This window comes from Syngnathus leptorhynchus, chromosome 22, assembly GCF_054491065.1.
Source record: "Syngnathus leptorhynchus isolate UIUO chromosome 22, UIUO_Slep, whole genome shotgun sequence".
NCBI lineage: Eukaryota > Metazoa > Chordata > Actinopteri > Syngnathiformes > Syngnathidae > Syngnathus > Syngnathus leptorhynchus.
Window position 1 is genome coordinate 4371159 of NC_141216.1, and position 24443 is coordinate 4395601.

A 24443-nucleotide genomic window follows, 5' to 3' on the forward strand; every position below is an offset into this window, starting at 1 on the left:
GCAGCGTTCATTATTAGACTATAATCTCAAGTGTTTTTGGTTTGTTTTTGATTCTCAACGTAGTTTCTATCTTCACTTGATATCGCAAAAGAAATTGGACCACGATCGTCCTTGCTGAAAGTAACTCCTTGGAATGTTTTGACGGAGGCTCAGATAGTAGTCAGGAAGTGATCACTTGCTGTGTGGGATGTCCTCGCTGCCTTTTGATGCGTCTTCTGGAAAATGATCCGATCCACTTGATGGCCTTCCCATTTGGAGTGGGCGAAGTGAGACTTTGATAGTGTGCCAGTCCACCCACCCACTTAAGATTCCAGAGTTTGATCATCTTCTCCTTCAAGATGTTTTTTTTGTTTTTTTGTTTTACTTTTACAATTCCTTCCGCATCAGTTATGTGCAATGAAGCAGCGCATTTAATTTCAAGTGAGTTGTGCGCTTTTTTTTTTGGACTCGGCCAAGTTTGTCTTGCCTCAGCTTGATGAAATGTCAAAAGCTGTGCCGGCGGCTCTTCTCGCAATCTCCTCAATGCCCAAGGCGGGACATTCTCTGTGTGTCCAGATAAAGTTCCAGAACAATTTGGAGGGAGACAAAACTTTTTTGCAGCTTATCAGGTGCTGGACTTCCCAAAAGAAGAGAGAGGCAACTTTCCCAGGCTTGCAGCAAACAGAGTGGGAGGAGGTGGAGAGGAAATGCGGATCTTGAACACTTCCCAGAGACTCCAAGTGTGTGTGCAGCCTGGCTAAGCAGAAACACACACACACACACAAAAGATTTCTTTTCGAGTCACCTGCCAGCGTCCAAACTCAAAACTCTTTCCCTTTTACGCCTCTCCCTCCCTCTCTGCATTTTTCACAGGCTGAGGCATCCATGGACCCTCTGGCTCCACCGCTCTCATCAGCGACTTGGAGAACTTTGTGAACTCTGAAAAAGCATTGGATGGGACGCGGCGTGGCGGAGCACGGCGGCAGCAGGCTCCTAAGGAGTCACCAGCAGGACCTTTAACTGGAGTTACCCCTCCCCACTTGGGTGGTATCATGACGGGTCAGCGCCCCAACCTCTTCTTCCTCCTGGCTCTGCTGGGACTTCTGGCAGGGTTGGCCGACCTCAGCCAGGCCAGTGAAGACGAGGACTACTACATGCAGGAGCTGCTGACCAGGGAGCAGTACGCCCGGGTCCAGATGCCCGAGGGGCCCGACGTACTCGAACCCCCCAAACAATACGGCAAGAAAGCGGCCAAAGGGAAAGGAGAGAACGGCAGGCAGGCAGGTAAAAAGTCACACTCAAAGATTTTGAAGTTGAATCACAAATCGATTCAGTCAAGATTCAGACAACAAAAGCGTTCACTAGCATGTCCTTAACGCCGCTTGATTAAGTCAGACAGAGAGTTCGGGTTTGGCGCTGAGTTTCCGAGCCCTCCGGGAATTCAGCCGACATCTTAAATCAATTGACAACATGATAGATGTGCTGGGAAAACGTTCTCAACAACAACATCCACCACTGCGTATACATCCATCAACGCTGTGCAATTTCTGCCAAGTCGACTTTTCTCCCCCCCCACCCCCAAAAAATGCCAACATGCTATAACGTATGAATTCAAACTGTGACCAGAAAAAAAAAGAATAAATGAGAACTGGTAGCACACAGTAGCACACGGCGCTCGAAGCGGTTCCGTCGAGGGGTAATGAAAAGCAGCTGCGCACACAACCTGACCTCACGTGTCACCTGTCTATCTGCTTCTTCCATCTAACCTTGTAAAAGTCCATAAAGGAGATCTGAGCTTAAGTTTTGGGAATGCTATGGTGACCTGATGCGTTCCTCCGTGCCTGAATTGGAGGATAAAGACTTTCAGATGTGCGACGGATTGTTATCACATGGGTGCACTCTTGACGTTTGGTTGAATAAAGAAAAAAAAAAAAAAAGAAAAATGTTCCCCCTCATTCCATCTTCAATGGAATGTGACTCCCAGGCCCAGTCGTGCCTCTTGATGGATGACGAACCGGAGCGTACCCCAGTTGAGTCAAACGCTATCGTCAAGTCCGTGGTCGAAAAACACAGTCGCTAAATCATCAAAAGCATCTTTCCTCTCCGCTTGACAGACATCTGCTTTTTAAACACAAATCAAACATGAAAACAGAAGCAAATCTGCTCACATGCCAATCTGCACATTCTTCCCTCAGACAAATCGGCCAATAAAAAAGCCGAGAAGAAGAATAACCCCAAAAGCCCAAATGGAAGCTCGGAAGGAGACGGACAGCCCACGCGATTCAAAGGCGGTAAGGAATCGATTCCATCGTGTTACTTTTGACCCCCCCACCCCCCAATACACGACATGTGAGGCCTGCAACCTCCGACCAGATGTTTCATTCCCGTGCGGTTCTGTCAAAGAGTTGCACGCAAATGACGTTAATGATTTAAAGCTGGGCCGGCTCGGAGGACTCTTAATATCTTACCATCCGACAGCCAAGTGGATTTTATATGCAATGTGTGACGTGTTGCTTTTAGTCCTTCAGATGTGTTCCGAGATGATTTCCACGAGAAACATTTTGGAGGGAATTTCAAGTAGTTTTGACTTTGGGGTTTTTTAATTTAGTCGATGACGCAAAACATAAATTGTCTCATTGGGTGGTAAAGTCAAAAATGAGGGCGTACGAAACGTTCATATCCGCAGTGCTCCTACAAAAAAAAAAAAAAAAACAACTTTGTCTGGCCGCATGTCGATGTTACATCATTCTTGAGCGGGAAAAGTGCACAGAGCCCCGAGAAAAAAAAGATTCGCTTGGCCGCGACTCTCTCGCTCTCTCTTCCATCGGCATGATGCCGTCGAAAAGAGCGTCCAATCTTTTACTTCTTTTCACATTTCCCTTCGTCTCTGCAAGCACTTAATGGACGACGTCCGCTCCAAACTTCACTTCCAGCTGCAAAATGAAAACATTCCTCCATGATGCGCAGCATTTTTTTTTTCCCTCCGCTTTTTTTATTGTGGCTCTAGTTTTTTCCAAATGAAAATGACTGCCTCACCCATGCCTGACTATTGATGTAGTCGATTCATTGGGCACAGACAAAAAAACAAACAAACAACTGTGCTGTTTCTGACAATAAAGAACAAAAATAAAATAGTTTGTCTCATTACCCAGAGTGCCCTCCCATGGGACTGGAGACGCTGAAGATCGACGACTTCCAGCTCCACGCGTCCACCACCAAACGCTACGGCCTGGGAGCGCACAGAGGTCGTCTCAACATTCAGGTGAGGCTAAATTGAATTACGGAGACATACTTAGCACTTTTCCCTCCTTTCATAACTGAGATGTTAGCATGCCAACTTGGGTGGGATTTGACGTCCATCTGGACTGAAGCTCCGCTCCCCCGCAGGCCGGCCTCTACGAGGACGACCTCTACGACGGGGCTTGGTGCGCCGGCAGGGACGACCCGCTGCAGTGGCTGGAGGTGGATGCCAGGAGGCTGACAAAGTTCACGGGAGTCATCACACAAGGCCGCAGCTCCCTCTGGTCGTGAGTACGCACGCACGCCGAGGCGCAGATGGTCACGCGGCGAGGATGAAAAATGTCCACTAGCCCATGTTTGCTTTGAAGGAGAATCACCACGGGAGGGGTCAAAGATGTCCCATTTTGAGCCACGGCACATATTTCGTATTTTAACAATCTCCCGGCACGCCGCCAAATAAAAAACATCCCAAAACAAAAATGCTGCTGGGGTTCCACAAGACAAGTGTACCTAATGGAGCGGCCTGGTGATAGTCCTATATGGCAGTTGCAGAAGCTTTCAGCCACCGGGCCTCTGCGTGCCGTCGGTACCGTGACACAGGCGGCAACAATCTCGCGGGATATTTGTCAGATGAACCGGAACGGTGCCTCCTGCAATATCACAGCAAAGACAAATGCACAGCAGCGCCACAACTTTTACCGCCTCATCAACAATTGTATACACCCCCCCCCCCACCTTCTGACGTTTGCTATGTAATTGTATTTGACACGTTCCAATCTTCTTAATTGGAAATACACACATTGATGTCTTGAGGCTCTTACTTTTGAAAAAAAAAAAAAAGAAAAAAAAAAAGGAAGGTGCTTTGTGTTCTGCTGTTTGCACCATCCGTGACGCCTGAGACAGAATCTCTCGCAATTAGCTTTGCGGTCCGTGTAGCCAGCCTCGCTCTCGGAGTCTTGTCTCCACAACGCCGCCTTAATTAGCCGAGCCGGGAATTCCTCCGAGGCGGGACCGGCCGAGCGCTTATGTCTTTATCAAGGAGAGCAGGAATCTCTGTCGACCTACAGCTAGTGCAGCATACTGAGACATGACGGGACATCTTTGGCCTACTTTACTGTCCGATTCCAAATCTCAGTGCTCTGAATTTGTCAAGGTTTTAGAACTAAACTTATATTTTAAACTATCCCATTCATTTTGGTCTCATTTGGTAGTTTGTCACTCTATTTAGCAGTTAATGAAAAAAAAACATCATTGACCAATGACAGGAAAAGCTCATTTGTTTGCTAGGTTAACCAAAACAAACATGTCTGTCCAATGAAAAGCAAAGTTAGTCTGTAAATGTGTTTGTGTTGTCCAACAGGAGCGACTGGGTGACCTCCTACAAGGTCATGGTGAGCAACGACAGTCACACCTGGGTGACGGTGAAGAACGGCTCTGAGGACATGGTGAGGAGCGTGCTTTGTCGGTCTGAGCGTTAACGCTAAACACAAACGACCCTCTAAGCTCATCTCAGATCTCGTAACCATCGGTGACTTGAATTATTGATCCTGTAAATGCGATTAAGTGGTTATTCTTTGGCCTGATTAAAACGAGTCACGAGGGGAAATCACCCCCCCCCCCACCACCACCACCACCACAGGCCACCCGCTCGTCTTTTTGTGCCAAATGCCAAACGCCGCCATTTGTCTTTGTAAATACCAAAGGGTGCCACGGGGGCGGGCGTTCCAAACTTTGGTCCAGTAAACCTCCAAAGGTTTCATGACATTCAACGAATGCTGTGTGCGAGCGGCCATGTTGACTCCCCACTGCTGATTTCTAACGTGCCCAATGAGTCCTGACTCAGCATCTCGTTTGCCTCAGTAGATCTTCAGAGGAAACAGAGAAAAGGAGATCCCGGTGCGCAACATTTTTCCCACTCCCTTGGTGGCTCGCTATATCCGGGTCAACCCTCAGTCCTGGTTCAACAAAGGCAGCATCTGCATGAGGGCCGAGATCCTCGGATGCCCTTTGCCAGGTGAGCTGAGATCATCATATGTCGCTAGGCAGATTTTGAATGTTTTTTTTTTTTTACCCCACAGACCCGAATAATTACTACCACCGACGCAACGAAGTCATAACGACTGACGAGCTGGACTTCATGCTTCACAGTTACAAGGAAATGAGGCAGGTCAGTCGTCTGGTAGTACGCACGGCTTTTTTTTTTTTTTAATGTGGCTCCTTGAAATGCTCCAACGTGGCCATCAAAGTCAGCTAAATGGACCGCGTCCTTCTTGGCTCTGTGGCTTCAAGGGGAGGCCCTGGCAAAAGAAAGGAGGTGCTATTTTTAAACCCCCAGAGGCTTTTCACCTCCTCCTCCTCCCCGGCCAACCCCTTTGACATTTCTTTTGAGGGCGCAGCTAGCTGATAGCGCGCCTCGCCTTCAACCTTGCCGCTTTTATTTAATGCACTGAATATGGCTATTGTTAGTGAACACCCCCACGCCGGAGTTAGGATTAGAGTGAAATGAGGAGAAATTGCTGAAGAGGCAGAATGAGAATATGGACTTAGGCGAGAAAATTAAATGGCGGTCAGGGTCAGCAATAATTAGCTTATCATGTTATTGGAAATCACAATACGGTTTTACAGTGAGATGACAGCAAGTTTGTTTTTGTCCCCCGCCCAGCTGATGAAGGTGGTCAACGAAATGTGCCCCAACATCACTCGCATCTACAACATCGGCAAAAGCCACGGCGGCCTCAAACTCTACGCCATCGAGATTTCCGACAACCCGGGGGAGCACGAAGTGGGTGAGTGTGTTTGCATAAAATGCTTCTTATTCAACATGAGCTCGGACTTACTTGTTTTGGCGTCCAGGTGAACCCGAGTTCCGCTACACGGCCGGTTCCCACGGCAACGAGGTGTTGGGTCGCGAGCTGCTCCTCTTGTTGATGCAATTCATGTGCCTGGAGTATCTGGCGGGCAACCAGCGGGTCCGACACCTGGTGGACGAGACCCGCATCCACCTGCTGCCGTCCGTCAACCCCGATGGGTACGAGAAAGCCTTTCAAGTGGTAGGTGGGCTGCGGATGCGCCAGAGGACGCCTGCAACGTGTCACCTTTCATCCAGCAAATGGGATTAAAAGATGCAACAGAACCAAAATAAGATCATTTGGGGAAATACAATCAAACATGTCTCCCCGGTGCCGCGCAGGGATCCGAGCTCAGCGGCTGGTCTCTGGGCCGGTGGAGCAACGACGGCATCGACATCCACCACAATTTCCCCGACCTCAACTCCATATTGTGGGAGGCCGAGGCCAAAAAGTGGATCCCGCGCCGGATGGCCAACCACTATGTCTCCGTTCCCGAGTGGTACCAGTCCAAAAACGCTTCGGTTAGTTCGTCTTTACTTCCGTCTTGTTTTATTTCTTGTGGTTTACTTTAATTTGCTTTAGAGAATTCACACATACTACCACCTACAGTCTGGCAAATCCCACAGCAAGGGGCTGCCATGCCTGGAAAGGATTGAGAAGAAAAAGAAAAAAAAAAAGCAGCACGTGGGCGTAGAAGCGGCGGCTATTTCGGGAGGAACGGAAGCGCCGCCGTCTGATAGTGACAAGCGGAAATAGAATCCGAGCGTCTATAAAAAGCTCATCGGCGGTGTTGTGACGTGGGCTGGTGTGAGTCACACACTGGGGGGTTCCAAAATAGATGCTGAGGTGCTAGCAGCATCAGGACCGGTGCTCCACTCTCAGAAGGCTGCTTAGTAATCAAATAAATAATGTTTGAGTCTCAAAAACCTCCATTTAAATCTTGCTGCAGGTTGCCGTGGAGACCCGTGCTTTAATCACCTGGATGGAGAAGATCCCTTTTGTGCTGGGCGGCAACCTCCAGGGGGGCGAGCTGGTGGTGACCTTCCCGTATGACAAGACCCGCTCCCAGGGCGTGACCCGGGAGTCCACGCCCACGCCGGACGACCACGTGTTCCGCTGGCTGTCCTTCGCCTACGCCTCCACCCACCGCCTCATGACGGCCGCCAATCGAAGGGTGTGCCACAAGGAAGACTTCGCCAAAGAAGACGGGACCATCAACGGGGCGTCCTGGCATACGGCGGCAGGCAGTTAGTTGACATGGTCAAAAGTATTGGGACGGATGCCGATGTTACTTATTCATCACTAAAAGTGTCCCAATATTTTTTAATCCATATAATGTAAGCGTGACACCGTTACGAGGTTGTGTGGCGTGTCGGCAGGCATGAACGACTTCAGCTACCTGCACACTAATTGTTTTGAGCTGTCGATGTACGTGGGCTGCGACAAATTCCCTCACGAGAGCGAGCTGCCAGAGGAGTGGGAGAACAATCGCGAATCTCTTCTCGTCTTCATGGAACAGGCAAAACACACACATTAAAAACCCACGCACAGCAAAAAATAACACAGACACACCTGACTGAGATCATTTAAGGGTTTGGTTAGCTTGTAAGAACGCTATTGCTTGTTGATGCATCTACAGGTGCATCGTGGGATCAAAGGCATGGTGAGGGACCTGCAAGGCAACGGAATAGCCAACGCCACCATCGCCGTGGAAGGCATCAGCCACGACATTCGCACAGGTATACAATCTGTCAAGATGGAAGCACTTCATGCTAATCAGAGTGGTTTTCAATTTGGGTATGTGCGCGCCAGCTGCTAACGGGGACTACTGGCGCCTGCTGAACCCGGGCGAATACCGAGTGACGGCGAGGGCCGAGGGCTACAGCATGGTGAGCAAGAAATGCGAAGTGGGTTACGAGATGGGGGCCACCCGCTGCGACTTCACGCTGGGCCGCACCAACTTGTCACGCATCCGGGAGATCATGGAACGATTCAACAAGCAAGGCAGCGGTAAAGCGCCTGTTAGGCCGCTACAATCCCGTCGCTCCGGTGACAGACGCCCGGCGTGAAAGTGGGGAAGAACTCTAAGGATTGAAACCTAATGGTGACTGTGGGGATTTCCAAGATGGGAAATGTTGAAAATATCTCAAAAAGACTCAAAGGTGGATCCACATATTACAATGACACCCCCCACAACCATTTGAGTGCATCGACCAAAAATCCACTAGCTTATGCTAACTTATAATAGGAAACGCCATTGACAGGCTACTGAAAATTAGCAGCAAGATACAAATAATAAACCGCGGGGCAACAATAAAATTTTGTGTAAATAATAAAAGCATCTAATCTCATGTATGTACATACAGGACCTGTTAAATTATGTAAACCACCACCGAGGCAATGCAACGCATACACGCATTGCCTCCCATGAAATAAAGTCCAATTACTCCAATTGAGATTTTCATTTTGTCACCCTCTCTCCAAATTTCTACTTCTTGTGACTATTTCTATAAAGGTTGTGCACAATGACAAACATTTTCCTGCCAAGGTGTCCACTTCACAAGTTGTCACTTCGGACCCAACGAGCTGTGTGTTTATCATCTCGGCCCGTTCTCGAGGTGCGAATGCACGTACGGTCCAGACATTGGCGCCCATACACGGGGGTGGTCAACATTTTATTTTGATCTCAAATGTGTACACATTTGCTTCCATCAAATCAATGACAACAGCAATCGCCGCTATTATATTGACACTTTAATCACGGAGGTCACAAAATCTGAACCCGCCATCATGTTCTCCGCTCGCGTTACAATTCTGGTAATTGTCTTCATCAATACCGCATCATTAGCATCTTCTGATACGTTCAACTGACCACACAAAAAAAATTAAAAGGTCCTACCACCAGAGTTCATTTGCATTTAAATCCTGTCACGGTACAATGTAGTACTTTCTATCAAAACAACCACCAATCATGAGGTTAATAACAACTATTGTTGTCCATGTAAAGCATCAGCAGCCACACAAAAACACACATCAGACACACACGTGTAATAAGGCAACAGTTATTTCTTCCTATAGTTGTGTATTTGTATGGAAAATAGTCCATGTGACCCAGATTACAGCATTTAAGGCATTATTTGTCTTGGTGTGTAACAGTACAGTACGCCAAACAAACTAATAGTTGCTAACGCTAAAGATGTTTAGCTAGCATGCTCTGTGACATCGAATCATACTTCCAGACAACAACGAGTCGAGATTTGTCGACTAAGTAAATATAAGCGTTGGGCGCTTGTGTGTGGTTGTAAAAGTCTAATTGCGGTTGTGCTTTGAAACGCTGCACATTTGTCATCCAATTAGCCGCAACACAACCCATGACTCGGCGTCCGCACCAATCTGCTTAAGTATTATTGATCGATGATAATGGTGATAAACATTACGCCAGTGCACAAGCAGGTGCGAAAATGACCATCAGTATCGTATTAAACTGCACAACTTTGTTTTGTTTTGTTTTTTTAATTCTCCCTCACTATATCGACCAGACTGAGTTGAGGCCTACCGGTTTGAATCACACTTCAGAAATAACAAATTCGCTACCTTTGCTATCCATCTATGCAAAGACACCGATCATCATTTCTCAATAATTATCAGCAATAATTTAACAGGAACAGGTAAATATCAATATGCAACACTGTATTTCTAGAAATCTCTCTTTTCAAAGGATCACGTCTACAACATTCCTAGGAAATCACAATATCCCATCACCACTGACTATTTTCAGGCTACTTATGTGACCCTTAGGAACAGGCACGTACCCCCTTTGACCCGGAAGTGCCTTTTAGTTATTTTAATTGTTTTGTTATTTTGTTGGGTTACATACGCCGACGAAAATCGTTCTCGTATTGGGGGGGGGGGGCAAAAATGGGTCACAAAGTACAATCAGTGGTAGCATAAAATAAACACAATTGTGACTTTCCATCCACTTGTAGAGTAATAAAAGTCCTTGTAGCTGAAATCATCCGGATTAAGATGCACTTGAGTACGATCAAATCACTTGATCGGGAACGTTCAGTGCTACAAATCACTCTTCGATAAATAATTCACTCAAGTCACGTGCTGGAAGATCCAGTATAGCTACCCTTGACTCCACCAGGCGCTTGCGCACGTAGTCCACGGCAGTTCCTCGTCGTCACTCCACCCGGGGTAAACTGAGACCTCGACCCTCTGGGCTCGGCCTCGACTCGTTTGAGGAGCGGTGGCGTTTGAGCAGCCGGTCCACGATGTCGCCGCAGGTCTTGCGGTACTGGTGGCGCAGCAGCGAGTACACAAAGGGGTCACACGCCGCCTTGCTGTACGCCAAGCACTTGGACACCGTGCCCCAATGGGGGCTGATGGGCACCGCCGGGAACAACTCCACGATCCTGCAGGGCCAAGACAATCCTGAGATCAGGGTATCTCCCACAAGCGTTGTGACTCACCTAGTGATGACGTAAGGAGCGAAGCAGAGCATGAAGGTGCCGATGAAGGTGCTGATCTTCTTGGTGGCTCGCTGCCGCCGCCGCCTCTGCTCCTCCAGGCAACGCTGTCGAACACTAGAAAATGAGAAAAATTCAAAAGACACCATTTCTGTCATTTTCTATTGTAGGCATTATATTATATTCACCATGAATGAATATTGATCCATCTTAGTATCATTTCTGTTGTAGAAGAAACGAGAACAATGGTGGAGAACAAACGGGACAGTCAGCGATATTTTCATGATGGAACAACACAAAGTGGCATAAAAGAACTTCCTTGGTGTCAGGAACATAAAAGAGGAATCCACATTATTTCTAAGTTCCTTCGTGGTGGTTAAAAAGTAACGATTTACAAGATGAAGTACTTTTTTTTTTTTTTACTCTCACCTGGGGTGGATGTCGACGAGTAGCACCAGAGTTTGCATGGTGATGACGTCGATCCTCCTGCAGTGAAAGCGGGCCACTTTGAGCACTTTGAGGTAAGTGACGCACAGCACGATGAAGGACAGCAGGAAGCTGAACGCGTGGAAGAGGACCGTGAAGATAACGAACTGCGTGCGTCCGCTCGCCCGCTCCCGCGGCGCGGCCAGCGTGCAAGCGGCGTAAAGGCGGTGGTAGCCCAGCGCCGAGAGGCAAGTGGCGGCCGTGGAAAAGCTGATGGAGTGCGCCCAAGTGTAGCCCAAAACCAAGGCGGCGTCCCGGTGGCGCATCTTGGAGTGATAGCGGAGCGGGAAGACCACCGCGACCCAGCGGTCGATGCTGAGCGCCGCCATGCTCAGCATGGAATTGGTGGATAGAAAGGTCTCCAGGAAGCCGGCCGCCTGGCACAAGGCGTCGCCGCCGGGCTGCGCGCGGCTCGCCAGGGCGGCCAGCGTCAGCGGCATGTTGGCCACGGTGAGCAACAGGTTGCAGAAGGTCAGGTTGAGGTTGAAGAGCCCCGGAGCCTGCTTGCGGATCTCGGGGCTGTACGCGAAGCAGATCAGCACCAGCGCGTTGGACAGCAACGACACCACGATGATGACCAGCACCAAGGAGAACACCAACGCCTCCGCGGGGTCCATCCTCAAATGGCAAAAAGAGACACTTTTCGGGCGCTCATGTCCGTGCAGCGATGCTCCTCGAGCGGCCACCCCCCACCCTTCTCCGGGCGCTCGGAGATCCCCCTGTTCTCCTTTCCACTACATTGCTTCAAAGACGAGGGAGAGAAGGCTTCCCTACTATTTTTTTTTTTTTTTGACGGGTGGGGTGTCAACCAAACGCTGCGTCCAGTGGAGGGCTTTTGTCGTCCTACATGTGATGCTTCTGGAGGTATCACCCCCCCTCCGCACACGCCGAGCAGTGTGTGGGCTTACTTCAGCCAAGACCCTCAGACACAGATGCACATGCCTGCAAGAAAGACACAATTTGCTAAATATATATAATGCAACAAACTTTATGAGTTTGGGCCCTCCATTTACTGATTGTTCAATTATTGTTGAATTTCCCCTTCAGTCAAAATCAATTTATATAACATTATAAATGACAACGTAAGCAAAATGGGATATTGCATGAAATCTAGGCTGATGAAAATGCAACAGTAAAATGCAAGAACAAATAAACATTTATAGCATAAGTTCAAACCTAAAAAAAGACAATATTGACATGCAGTTTGTGCTTCAATTCAATGGCCATTTCGCTGCTCCTGATGGACATACATGCATTGGCCACTTGGGGCAGTATATCACACACACATGGGAGTGGCACAGAAACAGCCCGAAGCCTTTTTCTGCTCTGATTTGTCTGCCACAAGGACTCGCTCTCATCTGCGTGACATTTTGTCACGCTACTGGTCCATACAGCATCTTTCACTTCATGCATTTCAACCCAAGTGGACGCTTGCATCCCATGTTTGGTCTCTCAGGACTCCCGATATGCTAATCAGGTCTGCTCCGTTAAGTCGTTTGGACAACTTGCTTTTCACTCCAGGGATTTCACGGATGACGCCACTGCATTTTGCAACAACGCCCACCAATCCCCCCCCCCATACACACACACACACACACACACACACACACACACACACACACACACACACACACACACACATATCAGTCACTGTCACCAGTATACGGTGATCTTTCCTGTTCAAAAGCATGGGCCTCTACACGTGACAGCGAGGATGGAGGGAATCAGGATGGGTGGAGTGAGCATGAGTGGGCGGATGGGTGGAGAGTTACTCTTGCACTACTCCACAATTGCATGAGCGTGGATGGGAAGTCATTGTAGCATTTAGTTCATCCTTGATAATAAGCTCCATGTACAAGCATGCTCCTTGTCCTCATTAGTAAGCCGATTCAGCAGACTAGAGAACGACTATTCCTATTCAGACTTAACTTTGGGTGGGGGTCATGGATTAGTTCAAAGAAAAAACAAAAACTTCCTGATGCTATTCTCCCTTTATGTGTGTTTTAGTGCTACAGGTTGGTTGTTTGAGTCTGATTCCTCCTGTCAGAAGAGTGAACGCACGCAGAATTTGACAGTGTGCGAGAGGGCCCGCAGCACTCTTCCTTTTCGCTGTGACAGCGAATGGGCTGCCGCTTCCCATCCCACACTTGATTTGCCACCGACTGACGGGCCTACGCCTACGAGATGAACGTAAGCCGCAAGCTGCGCTCACCTTTTGTGCCCAGTGTTATTCTAAGGGTACTTTTCCAAGAACTCCAACCTAGAAGATGTTTAGGAAAGCTCCATCTGAGAGGTGTGTAAAACGTCTGGCAGTTTTTTTTTTTTGGGGGGGGGGGGGGGACTAGCAAATAGAGTGAAAACATTGACACAGCCATGAGTCATTTGTAATAACTAACAAGCCTGTGGGAGTGTACTGTCTTGACATGAGAATCCTTTCCTCTCTAAATGTCACTGAAAAGATGAACGATTAAATAAGCACTCATTCTACAAGACTACACTTTATGAAAACATACATTAGTAAAATAATTGAATGGTACACAGGGCCGTATTCCGGCCATAATATACATAGCCATGCTGCGGGGCAAAAGTACACATACACGTAAGACACTAAACATGAAACCTTGTAATTGATGGTTGGCGGACGTTTTGAATTGCTTTGTCGCCCTCCTGCGGTTAAAGGCTGAAGCACATGCTTAAACCATTAATATAAATACATAACATATTTGACACAAAATATAAAATTAATTATGAAATAAATATTAATAATAATAATAAATAAATAAGAATAATTATTCAGATTTTTCTATTAATATAATATAATATAATATAATATAATATAATATAAGCGGTACAGAAAATGGATGGATATATAATATAATATAATATAATATAATATAATATAATATAATATAAGCGGTACAGAAAATGGATGGATATATAATATAATATAATATAATATAATATAATATAATATATGGTGGTTAAAGTACGAAGTACATGCTTAAAACAGCAATATTTGTATTTAATTTACTTTTTAATTATACTAATATTTAATATTATTTTAATATTGTACTATTTAATATTATACTTTTATTACAAATATATTTATTGTATAGTATTTATTAGTCTTAGTCTAAGTTCATTATATATTGATATGTCAAACCACGAGGGGGCGACAGAGCAATTGAAAACCTCCGCGAACCCTCAAATTGAAGGGTTTCGATTCAGTGTCTTACGTGGATCTGTATTTTTGTCCCGCAGCATGGCTAATATTATATTATATTATATTATAATATATTATATTATATTAATTTGTATATATTTATTATGTATTGATATTACTGGTTTGAAGTGTGTGAAGCACATGCTTAAACCAGTAATATTTGTATTTAATGTTATACTTTTTAGTTTTACTAATAATTAATTAAGATTATATGTATATTATACTATTTAATATTATACTTTTATTACAAATATATTTATTATTTCGTATTTATTAGTATATATTCATTATACATATATTGATATTACTCGTTTAAACATGTGCTTCAAACTTAAACCACGAGGGGGCGACAAAGCAATTGAAAACCTCCGCCAACCCTTAAATTGCAGGGTTTCGGTTCAGTACTTTAGGTGGATGTGTCTTTTTTCCCCGCAGCATGGCTATATTATATTATATCATATTACATTACATATTTTTAATTCCTGCAATAAAAGGTTTGGTGGCAATACAGTATATAATATTTTTACACAACTCTAAAATGAAATGACAGTACAGCTGTGATGTTTCATTTCTATTTTGTTAGCTAGTGACACAAAAATATGAGAATCACTCTTCTTTTTTTATGATGATAATGCTACATTTTAGTGGGTGATTAAACAAAAACATTTTTCAAAATATTCCAAACATAATGGACCTAAGAAAACGTTTTTTTTTATTATTCTTAAATGTGTCCCCTTCCATTATTCTTTTGAAAAACATTCTATCATACATTTGACAGATTTAAACATTGTAAAACTCTCCTATATAGTTCTAAACAGGAAAACAATAGCAGTCACAACCGTGAAGATGTTGTCAGTGTTTCAAATACAAACACAACAAATACAATTATGTGTGTCTCCTTACTTCTTTAAAGGTGTAATTGGATCATATCATCATCTCAGCTACAACAACTGACTGTCTACGTCTCTGATCAGTTGCATCACTGAATAAGTCGCCCTCCCCTTATCAACTTTATGCTCCGGTCACATCCATTTGAGCCTGTATGAAACTTTGCAAAGCATCAAAGCAACCAAAGCAAAAAAAAAAAACACTTTGTGATTTCTATGTTTTCTGTAACCACAAAGCAATGTCGTAGATGGTACATCATCAAACTCTTGGAAATTTCACTCACACAATTTGAATTGACCAGTTCTCTACAAAAGAAAGCAAGTCTTCATCAAATGAATTGTCTTGAAAGTAGTGTAGATATTTGGTCTTGATGAAGAACTGTCCACTGACACGAGAGACAAATTGACTCATGCTCTACAGTACTCCTATTTTGGACTCGTCCTGCCTGCAGGGGAAGGGTGAGGAGAGTTAGGGTCTCAATTTATCCTAAAACCTCAGATGCACCATTGCAATCCATTTAATTAGCACACACAGGAAATTACCCAGTGAATGTGCAGATAAGAGGCCAAAAACCCAAAGCGAGCGCTAGCACATCTGATTGTCGTCCACGTTCATCGTTTATATATTAATCAAATTAATGGGCGAGAAAAAAAAAGAGACAGACGACCCGAGTCATTTGCCGTTGGCTCATATTTCTGTTAATAACAGTGTTGTCAGGTCCACCGTGGGTTTTCATGACAGAATTAAAGAGGGCAAAATTTCAGGCTGTTTTTAAAGGTGGGCCCAGCTACTGCCCTCCTATTACACCTCACATTTGATTGGGCCAGTTAAGTTCTTTATACTTCTCACTGCTCGCTGGTGGTGGGGGGGGGGGGGGGGTCACTCGTGTTAATAATTTAAGGAGACGAGTGCAAATGAATAGTGCTATTAGCCCACTTTACCAAATGAGACACTTGGTTTAAATGGGTGGTTTAAAAATGGAAATGGTGGTTTTTACAAAGAGTGTCAGATTACAGAAATCCGTACCACGATTATTGCCGATATTGTATTCATTTCAACAACATACACTGAAGCGAATGCAACTTCCAATTGCAGAATGTCGATTGTGTACACCATGAAAGCATAACATTGCTTTTGTCCTGAACCTCTGGCTGCTATCGCTTTTGCTTTAATTTAATATCTATTTATCTCCCTCCATTGTTTGGCTTTTATTGAGGTTGCGCCTGCATGGAGTTATCGTCGCCGATCTCCACGCCAGAAGTGAGGGTCAGGAGGAGCAGAGTGCCCTCTTGTTTATTGACTTCCATTCAGCTTGGTGCACAGCGGCTGATTTGGCTATCTGCTCTCATATTAAGCTCTTTCACGCTTGTATTCGGGGCCACGCGGATATTGTTTGTAAGCACATGGAGATATTCTCCAGCGCCGGCGAATTAAATATGCTACCGTCGCTTTTGTAATATCCTCTCGACAGGGCCTCACGCAGGATGTGAGAATGCTCGCTGATCTTTATGGTTCAGGGGGAACGAATTCAATCTTGATCTTCATATTTCTCCCCAAATATATATTACATTTTAAGTGAGTCTATACCTGGAAATGTGTGTTTATATTATTTGACACAAGCTAGGTATAGCTCTAAAGGTTGTACTATATGATATACAAACGTGAGGAATAATATAGCAGAAACGTCTTTTATTTTGTTATACAACGATTTACTTTTAGGACTTTGTTAAATGGATCACATATGTGTTCAAGTGAAAAACTATTGTTTCAAGTACGTCAACGACGTAATGACGTTGCGCTCTGACGTCATGACGCTGGCTCCGAAATATGACGCCGCGTTCTGCGCACATGGTCGCTTGTTTACGTCCAAGAAGGAAGGAAAGCCAAGGAAGGAAGGAAGGAAGGAAGGAAGGAGGGAGGGGAGGATTGTGAAACAGGCTTTTCAGGATAATATACTGCTTCGAGATCGCGACGCGAGGTGTAAACAAACAAAAGAAGACTTGTTTTTTGCAGGGGGAAATGTCAAAAGATTTGTTTTGTTTTCATACGATTGCGCAAGGACATCGACGGTATGTAGTGGCTATGTTTATCACAGTAGTTACGTATGACGGGGTGGGGGAACATCATGCGACTGTTTTATTTTGCTATCTTGCTTGCTCATCTTTTATAATTTTATTGCCATGTTGCCCAGAATAATTTTTACAAAGCAACCAACCACTGACATCATCAATAAATACACAGAAACGTATTAAAACTGACTTTGTAAACATGCTATAAAGATATTTGAGAATAAAATAAATTTCAAGCAAAGCATGTGGGGCTGTGGTAAGAACTGTACACAAGTGTACTGCCTTTAAGAGGCGGGGGCTCCTTAGTGATGTCATCAAGTCTGTGGGAATGTCTGGCTGAGAGCTGTGGCTGATAGCAGCTTTTGTGTCAGTGCTCATTGTGTTTTATTATTCTCAGCATTCAATAAAAGGCGGAAAATTGCATCCCATAAGATTTTCTTAATGAAAAATATCTGCATCGCCTCAGGAAAACACAGTTGTAAGATGCTTCAGCTTGGCAGCCTGTTGACCCAGTTACACATCAGCGGCTGCAAGACTCCGCAGAGTTCAAGAGGTCACCAAGTGCCTCAAACGCAAACTGACTTCCTTCAACATGTCAGGTAACAAGTTGAACCACACAAATGTGAGAATTAAACTGAACCCACCTGATATTTTTTGTCAGCCTCCCAGCTTGGCTTAAATCCGGAAAGAAACATTAAATGGAGGTCATCGGTGGCTCTATGTATAATGTATGTTTAAAAAGCTAACAAATCTATACTGCAGGAAACTCACCGGGCTGAGGAAAGAGAACATCTACTGCAATCTGCGGATCCCCGATAACTTTCAAGTTGTCAAAGATGACATTGACATCGTGATTGTCACAAGTAAGGGAAATGTTATTCAATTTAGAGTTCCACATGCTTCATGGTTTTTTTTTTTCTTCTTCCCCAACTCCCTCTTTCTAAGGCCAAGGGATCTTCTGCATCGACGTAAAACCCTGGCGAGGTCTGGTGTCCGCTCACGACCAAAAGTGGCACGTTCAAGTCAAAGAAAAGGATCGCGACTTTAGCAACACCTGCATCGAACAGTTCGAGGACCCCCTCAAGGCCATCACGGTAACAAAAAAAACAAAAAAGGAGGAGGGGGGGGTGAACTTTTCAAATAGCTGATGTCAAATGTGCACCCTTGTGTCCGTGGGTCCAACCAATTGTCCGGCAAATGGTTTTCATCCAGACCGGAGCCGAGGTCAAGAGCATCACACCGGCAATTTATATGTAAATTTCCAACACTTGTCGGTGGCTTCCGAAACTTGCAGAGTGGCTGCTCTTCAATGGAAAGGCCGCAATTATGTTCATGTATTGTGGAGGGGGAGGAGCGGGCAGGTGCCTAAAAAACACAGCTGGCTCCTCGTGTGACCTGCTTCATCTCTGGAGAGCTTCGCTTTAGTCACACAGGCGCAAGCACGACATTATCGAAAATTGTTTAAACGAGCCCTTTTAACTTGATTAGTTTACACAAAGTGGCTCTAATCGTAGGTGCCAATTGTGTAAGACACAAAAGGCATTTCCAAAATCGGATTATTGCACTGTGAATGGAGAAACAGCCTTAGCAAATGTCCTTCAAAACAGAATTCCAATGAAGCCAACCAAATTGTTCTCTTCCAAAGCAGAATAGTTTGAAAAGCTGCCTTGGCGGAGGTAATTCAATGATTTCTTGTTACCGTTTTTCCCTCCAGATCAAGACGACTCACTTATGCGGCCATTTGAGGCAGAGCGGCGTGCCCGTGCGCCAGAGCCTCTTATTCCCGAGGGTGGTCTTCCCTTCGTCTGAGTGCGAGCTGGCCGAGGGGCTTCGAGAGAGGCGGGAGCTGATTTCCCACGACCAAGTGGACCGCTTCCTCAAATCCTTCAGGGAAGACTACGTGGCCTGGATGTTGGATGCGCTGACTCCTTCCTGGCTTTCTGGTGAGAGGAGAACATGTTTTGAATCAGGTGTGGCCAAAATGTGGCTCGGGGGCCACGTGTGGCATACACGTTTCTTTCGTTTGGTCCACAAAGGAGAAAAACAAATAGAAGGTGACGGTGCCCACCTTGTATATTGCAGGTCATCTGTCGTATGGGCAGATGGCGTTGACGCAGGAGGTCCTGAGGCGCTCGGGGACGTGGGACCTGATGCGACTTTGCAACGGCGATCAGCTCCGAGGCGACTTCAAGGGGTGTGGCTACATCGCGCTGGACCGCAGCGAGACCGACACGCTGGACTTCTCCACGCTCAAGACAATGTGGGCTCTGCTGGGACGCACTCCTCAGGTTGGAATTACTTCTAAAATGTGGAGGAAGAAAAGAATTGTCATTGAAAGTCTTTAGGAGTTTTTGCATTCAATGCACAAAACAGGCGTAATGTGCCTTAAGACCAGCAGGGGGCAGTAGCACTTTAAACCTGCATTGCTTTGGGAGTTGACAGTTTTGAACTTTATATATCTGCAGTTTAAATCCAACCTTGGGGGTTAATTTGTAAAAGGTCAAACAGACAAAAGGTCAGTCTTGTTGACACTAAACTCAGGACTTACTTCACCCTCTCCTCCCCCTTCAGCTTCTCGTGTAGTTGATACCTTTGCTCACTTTGTTGCTCACCCACGGGGCACGCATTGACACTAAAATGTTCGACTCCCGGTCAAGTATGTGGCAACGGAAGCGGGTTTAATCCATCTCAACTTATACTTAGAGTAGGGTGAGCGTATTAAAGTAGTTTCTAAAGTGGACAAATTGGGAAGGTCAGAGGTCACAAATGTTAAACATAAAATGTCCTTGTATATTCTTAGGTCTTAATATATCGCCCCCTGGCGGCCAAAGCACATAGTACAATGTTCAACTAGTTTTTTTGTTTTTTTATGGGGCAGTTTAAGAGTCAAAAGAAACCGGATACCTCCCCCGGGCATATTTTCGAGAGCCTAGAAATAACACCTTTTGATTTGTGACTTGTAAACTCGCAGGCCACGAGATGTGCAATACGAGGCCACTCAGCCGTCACTGCCCGTGAACGTCGGCTCGAGGTGTTTTTTTTTTTTTCACGGGGCCCAGTCAATTATTCTGGAGGAGAAAGGGATGTCTGCCACCCCATCTCCAACTCCCCCAAAGTGGAGAATGATTTAGTAGAGAGGCTGTAATTTATTAATTATGGTCTATATTCTTAGACCACGACTCTGGCTTCATTCAATTTGTATGGATTGAGCGGTAATTACTGTCAGTGTGTGTGAGTGTGTGCGTATGTTTGGAATGAGTCAATTGCAGGTTACTTACAGTATGTTGTTTGTCCTCTGTCAGATCGTTTGCTTTTTTTTTTTTCCCCCAAATCCTCCCATTTTACAGACGTGTAATTGCCGTTTAGTTGCGGTTTTTATAAAGAGCAAAGTCGGGGTTACAAAATTGGAATTGGTGCTAATATTGTCTAGTGTTGTCATCGTTTGAGCATTTTTTTTTAAATCTAAAAAAGTATTTAATTTCTTTACAATTCTCATTAGGTTACAAAATAGATGGTAGGGCTGCAACGATTATTTGAATGACTAGAATAATTTGATTTAAAAAAATATATATACAAGCACAATCTCTGCCTAGTTCAAATTTGTACCGATAAACTAAAAGTAATGCAACTCTTTAATTTACTCCAACTGAAGGGTTGGATCTCTGTGCCCAGAAATTAGCCTCTATTAGCTTAACAAAAATAAATAAATGGAAATTGTAGTCAAAAGTGAGCCAGATGCTCAGCTTTGTGTAATTGCAGCCTCGCTCTCAACAGGGAATTGGAAATAATAATTGGAAATAATTTGCCAACGCGTGTAGGAAGCCACGGAAGGACGACGAGTTGCGCAATTACACGCCGCAAAGACGCGGGATGAAGCCGCTCGAGTGTCCCGCCGAGAGACGGCGTCGGTGCGAGCGGCGATGACTCAACGCCGCTCCCGTCCCGATGCGCGCTTTGCTCGCCGATGCCAGAGGGCCCTTGTGGCTCACTTTTGTTAATTTATGTACAAGCGAGGCGGCGAGAGTTCATGTTTGACACATTACGGCTTGACTCGGGTTAAAAAATAACATTAATATTCATTGGGAAATAATTTATTTGACTATGGAGTGAAGTGAGTTATGTCAAGACTCCCAGTTTGAAATTATTGAGGGAATCAAAACATTTGCTAAATGACAATTCATTTTTTATTTATTTTTTTGCCTCGGCCAGCCGCCAGATACGATCAAAAGGCAGATACTTAATTACGCTTTTGGAGAAGCCGTTGTGGCTAATTGAAGAGAATCAAGATGGCTCGAGTGGATGACTGCTGAATGCAAACTGAATTTTGTCTGTTCTCAACGAGACGCCTCCAGCTTTGTTACAGCAAACGATCATCTGTCATTTGGACGTTTTGAAATCGGAGTTAGCTTTATATGCCTCAAGTCGTTTCCTTTGACCCCGAGTATTGTTCTTTTTATGTAAAGGATAATTGCCGCGAGTCCAGACAGCGCCGTGTGCCCGCCATCTGTTACAGTTAGCTGAAATTAGCGCTAAACGACTTAACAGACACTTTGGCCCATTGTCTGCTGTTGTCATAATCAGCCCAAATAACGGGCGGCATCAATACAGTCCCCAAACCCGATTTGGGACTTAATGGAGTCAGATTGGAGGGGGGGTTGTTCTGCGGGTTAATGCTGTTAGAGATGTTGGCAGAGAGCAAATTAAATCAGTCATAGATTGAGGCCTCCACACGAAGCCAGACAACCAGAGCCATTGAGGAGGAAAAAAAGAAATTTGGACCCCCCCCCTACTCCTCCCCTCCCTCCCTTACAGACGTATAGAAATAAAATTCTGGATGTCAGCGGTCATCGCAGTCATTGAGTCTAATGCGCTTCCTGTCATCCGGGAAGCAGACGCTATGACACCATTCCGAACTTGGCCGGCCCTCAAGTTGCGGTCATGGCTCGGGGCGAGCGCACCCGCTGACAGCTGACGTCCGTGTCACCAAGTAAAAGTTGATTTATGTCTTTAACGGGTCAGGTGATTAATAATCAGAGGCTTTACACCTCGAGCTAATTTTTCCTTTCAATGGCCGCGACTTCAAACGAAGGTCATGTAAGTTTGACTCCTGGGGGGTCAGTAAATTTCAGTCGCCCCTAATGTTGCCTGCCCCGAAGCACGCTAAACAGTCCCTCGTTCTCCTCGGAGCACAATTGTAGTTCATGACTAAGGCCAAAGCCACCGGGACTTTTCAATCAATTAAGACAGATTAATCGAACTAGTTCCAAAGTAATTGAATAACAATGTTTGGATGGACTCGGCAAAAAAAAAATGTCAACTTCGGTATTTAAGTTGACAAAAGCAGATGCGAGGGCAAAGTTGACAGTGCAGCAAGATTTATGTGCAGCAGCAGACGATAAACAAGAAGATGTCTCCTGGCAAGGCCAAGATGGATGACGGTGCCAGTCCGGCCCAGAGTGAGAGGTGGACTTGGGCCAGACAGGGGTCACGCTGTCACCTTTTGGAGGAGGACTCGACTTTGCTGCCACTAATTGCAAATATATATATATTTTTTGCACATGGCAGCGATCCGCTACAACGTCTTTGTACGACTGAGCGTTCCTCTCAGCTACCAGCTGTCGTTAATGATATATTTCTTTTCATTCCCGGCCCTAGCAAATTAACACACACTGGCCGACCTCTTAGAGCGCGTGACGCCGCTAATGCGACGCGATGCACGACACGATTGTCTCCGTCTCTCGAGTCTTTTTATTGAATGCTCGCTAATGAGTAAGTAAATGGTGGCGGCCTTTGTAGCGAGTAATTAGCAGCGACGAGAGGTGTGCAGGTGTTGCGCCAGACCGCCGAGGAGGAGGGGGGGGTCGCGTTCTCCGAGCTTTCCCGACTATTAAAATGATCACTTTCAATAGCGGACAAAGGGAAGAGGGAGCATATATAGCGGCGGGTATTCTCCTCACCTCTAATGCTTTATCTGCCTTTTGATGTGGCGCTCATAAAAGGCCTATTGGGCTCCCACAATGACCCGCCAAATGGACAAGGGCCGGCCGCCGACTCTCGCTGCCATTAACTAAAAGGCCCGGACATTATGAGAGACACCGGCAGATGAAAGAACAGAGGGGGAGAAGAAAAAAAAAAATAATAATAATAATTGAAAAATTGCCTAATGCTAAAGTGAAAGAAAATGGAGCTGTGGAAAGGCACTGTGATATTCTGTTATCTCCGGTAAATGCGGCCAAACAAGACGATGCGGGCATTTTGTTTGAAATAGATATGCTTCAATTACCCGCACGTCCAAATCTAGTTAGGCCAGCCAATGTCCGAATCTCAGATGGAGGGTCGAAACGAATTACGCCCTACAAAAACTCTGCCACATAAAAAGCAGTACGAATGAGGTTACCTAAAATTTAGCATCACTTTGGAGCTGTAAGGGGAAAAAAATAAATCAGACTTCTAAAAATGTCTAGGACCATTAAAAAGTCTACAAAAATGGTGTCGATTGTCCATTAACCACCTCTTTCTGCAGGTGGCTGTCAAAATGTACAAGCGCGGCTCCAACGGATGGTTAGGGAAGACGCTGTGCGCCACCGCCAACGTACCCTCCGATACCTTGGTGGTCTTCCAGATTAGCGGCGACAAGGTCGACACAAAGTTCCCGGCCAGCGCTATTCACAGCATTACGCTCAGCATTTAAGTCGGAACGTGAATTTTCATAGTCCCTGAGTGTCTTTTAATTAGTCCGATTTATTTACTACAAATAAGTGATTTTTTTTTTCCATCCTTGAAAAATGCTATACAAATCTAAGTGATGATTATTCACTACCGCTGCATATGCTAACCCATTTAGCAATACGTGAAATATTTTTTTTTTTTAAACCACAACACGTGTGTGCGTGTGTCGAGAACCATCTTTCTACTAATTGTTAAAAAAATAATAATAATGAGAACTGTCACCACTCACGATATTGTACTCATGGTGTTCCTCAGGGATACGACGACGCTGATTGTTAGTATCTGTGAAAATAACAGGAGTTAGTCTTTTGTACACTCTTTGCATTGAGATGATTATTCAACATCTTAAATGTAGCGTTCGATTATTTTGCTGACTTACCTCAGATCGAGCGTTTTCAGCACTTTTTTCCTTTTCATAGTTTTCTTTGTGGTGAGTGCATGCAAGTGTTTATATTTGTACTTTTGTAGAGTCTGATAATGAATAAATGAATTTTAATCGCCATATCTT

At 45.1% G+C, this 24443-nt stretch overlaps 3 protein-coding genes across 6 annotated transcripts; 2 read left to right on the plus strand and 1 right to left on the minus strand.

Annotated features, from left to right (window-relative positions):
• The first annotated feature begins 677 nt into the window (after positions 1 to 677).
• On the plus strand, positions 678 to 8511 carry cpxm2 (carboxypeptidase X (M14 family), member 2). 2 transcript variants are annotated; one of them, XM_085904122.1, is made up of 15 exons: positions 678 to 719; positions 853 to 1263; positions 2175 to 2270; positions 3132 to 3241; positions 3367 to 3506; positions 4580 to 4664; positions 5083 to 5233; positions 5298 to 5386; positions 5882 to 6005; positions 6073 to 6269; positions 6410 to 6589; positions 7018 to 7315; positions 7448 to 7587; positions 7708 to 7807; positions 7881 to 8511. In XM_085904122.1, exons 2-15 carry the CDS (start codon positions 1032 to 1034, stop codon positions 8135 to 8137), a joined length of 2199 nt encoding a protein of 732 aa, XP_085760248.1. In that variant the 5' UTR covers positions 678 to 719; positions 853 to 1031; the 3' UTR covers positions 8138 to 8511. The 2 variants fall into 2 exon arrangements, with proteins under 2 accessions (XP_085760248.1, XP_085760247.1); XM_085904121.1 differs by lacking the exon at positions 678 to 719 and having other exon boundaries at positions 746 to 1263.
• Positions 8512 to 8615: 104 nt separating this feature from the next.
• Positions 8616 to 15739, minus strand: LOC147039506 (G protein-coupled receptor 26-like). The gene is made up of 4 exons (XM_085904135.1): positions 15153 to 15739; positions 10970 to 11968; positions 10544 to 10657; positions 8616 to 10486 (listed from the first exon to the last, which is right to left on the minus strand). Exons 2-4 carry the CDS (start codon positions 11641 to 11643, stop codon positions 10255 to 10257), a joined length of 1020 nt encoding a protein of 339 aa, XP_085760261.1. The 5' UTR covers positions 11644 to 11968; positions 15153 to 15739; the 3' UTR covers positions 8616 to 10254.
• On the plus strand, positions 12719 to 24442 carry LOC147039507 (uncharacterized). Of its 3 annotated transcripts, none has more exons than XM_085904130.1 (7): positions 12719 to 13319; positions 17673 to 17805; positions 17969 to 18069; positions 18152 to 18300; positions 18921 to 19149; positions 19289 to 19494; positions 23730 to 24442. In XM_085904130.1, the coding sequence occupies exons 1-7, from the start codon at positions 13211 to 13213 to the stop codon at positions 23895 to 23897; spliced, it is 1095 nt and encodes a 364-aa protein (XP_085760256.1). In that variant the 5' UTR covers positions 12719 to 13210; the 3' UTR covers positions 23898 to 24442. The 3 variants fall into 3 exon arrangements, with proteins under 3 accessions (XP_085760256.1, XP_085760257.1, XP_085760258.1); XM_085904131.1 differs by lacking the exon at positions 12719 to 13319 and adding an exon at positions 15404 to 15595; XM_085904132.1 differs by lacking the exon at positions 12719 to 13319 and adding an exon at positions 16765 to 17206.
• Position 24443: the final 1 nt, after the last annotated feature.

Coding starts and splice junctions, on each gene's coding strand:
- cpxm2 (XM_085904122.1), top strand. CDS start 1,032: ATGACGGGTCAGCGCCCCAACCTCTTCTTCCTCCTGGCTCTGCTGGGA. Junction 3,242..3,366: donor GAGGTCGTCTCAACATTCAG/GTGAGGCTAAAT, acceptor GCTCCCCCGCAG/GCCGGCCTCTACGAGGACGA. Junction 5,234..5,297: donor CCTCGGATGCCCTTTGCCAG/GTGAGCTGAGAT, acceptor TTTACCCCACAG/ACCCGAATAATTACTACCAC.
- LOC147039506 (XM_085904135.1), bottom strand. CDS start 11,643: ATGGACCCCGCGGAGGCGTTGGTGTTCTCCTTGGTGCTGGTCATCATC. Junction 10,658..10,969: donor CTCGTCGACATCCACCCCAG/GTGAGAGTAAAA, acceptor CTCATTTTCTAG/TGTTCGACAGCGTTGCCTGG. Junction 10,487..10,543: donor GCTCCTTACGTCATCACTAG/GTGAGTCACAAC, acceptor TTGGCCCTGCAG/GATCGTGGAGTTGTTCCCGG.
- LOC147039507 (XM_085904130.1), top strand. CDS start 13,211: ATGAACGTAAGCCGCAAGCTGCGCTCACCTTTTGTGCCCAGTGTTATT. Junction 17,806..17,968: donor GACTTCCTTCAACATGTCAG/GTAACAAGTTGA, acceptor TCTATACTGCAG/GAAACTCACCGGGCTGAGGA. Junction 19,150..19,288: donor GACTCCTTCCTGGCTTTCTG/GTGAGAGGAGAA, acceptor TGTATATTGCAG/GTCATCTGTCGTATGGGCAG.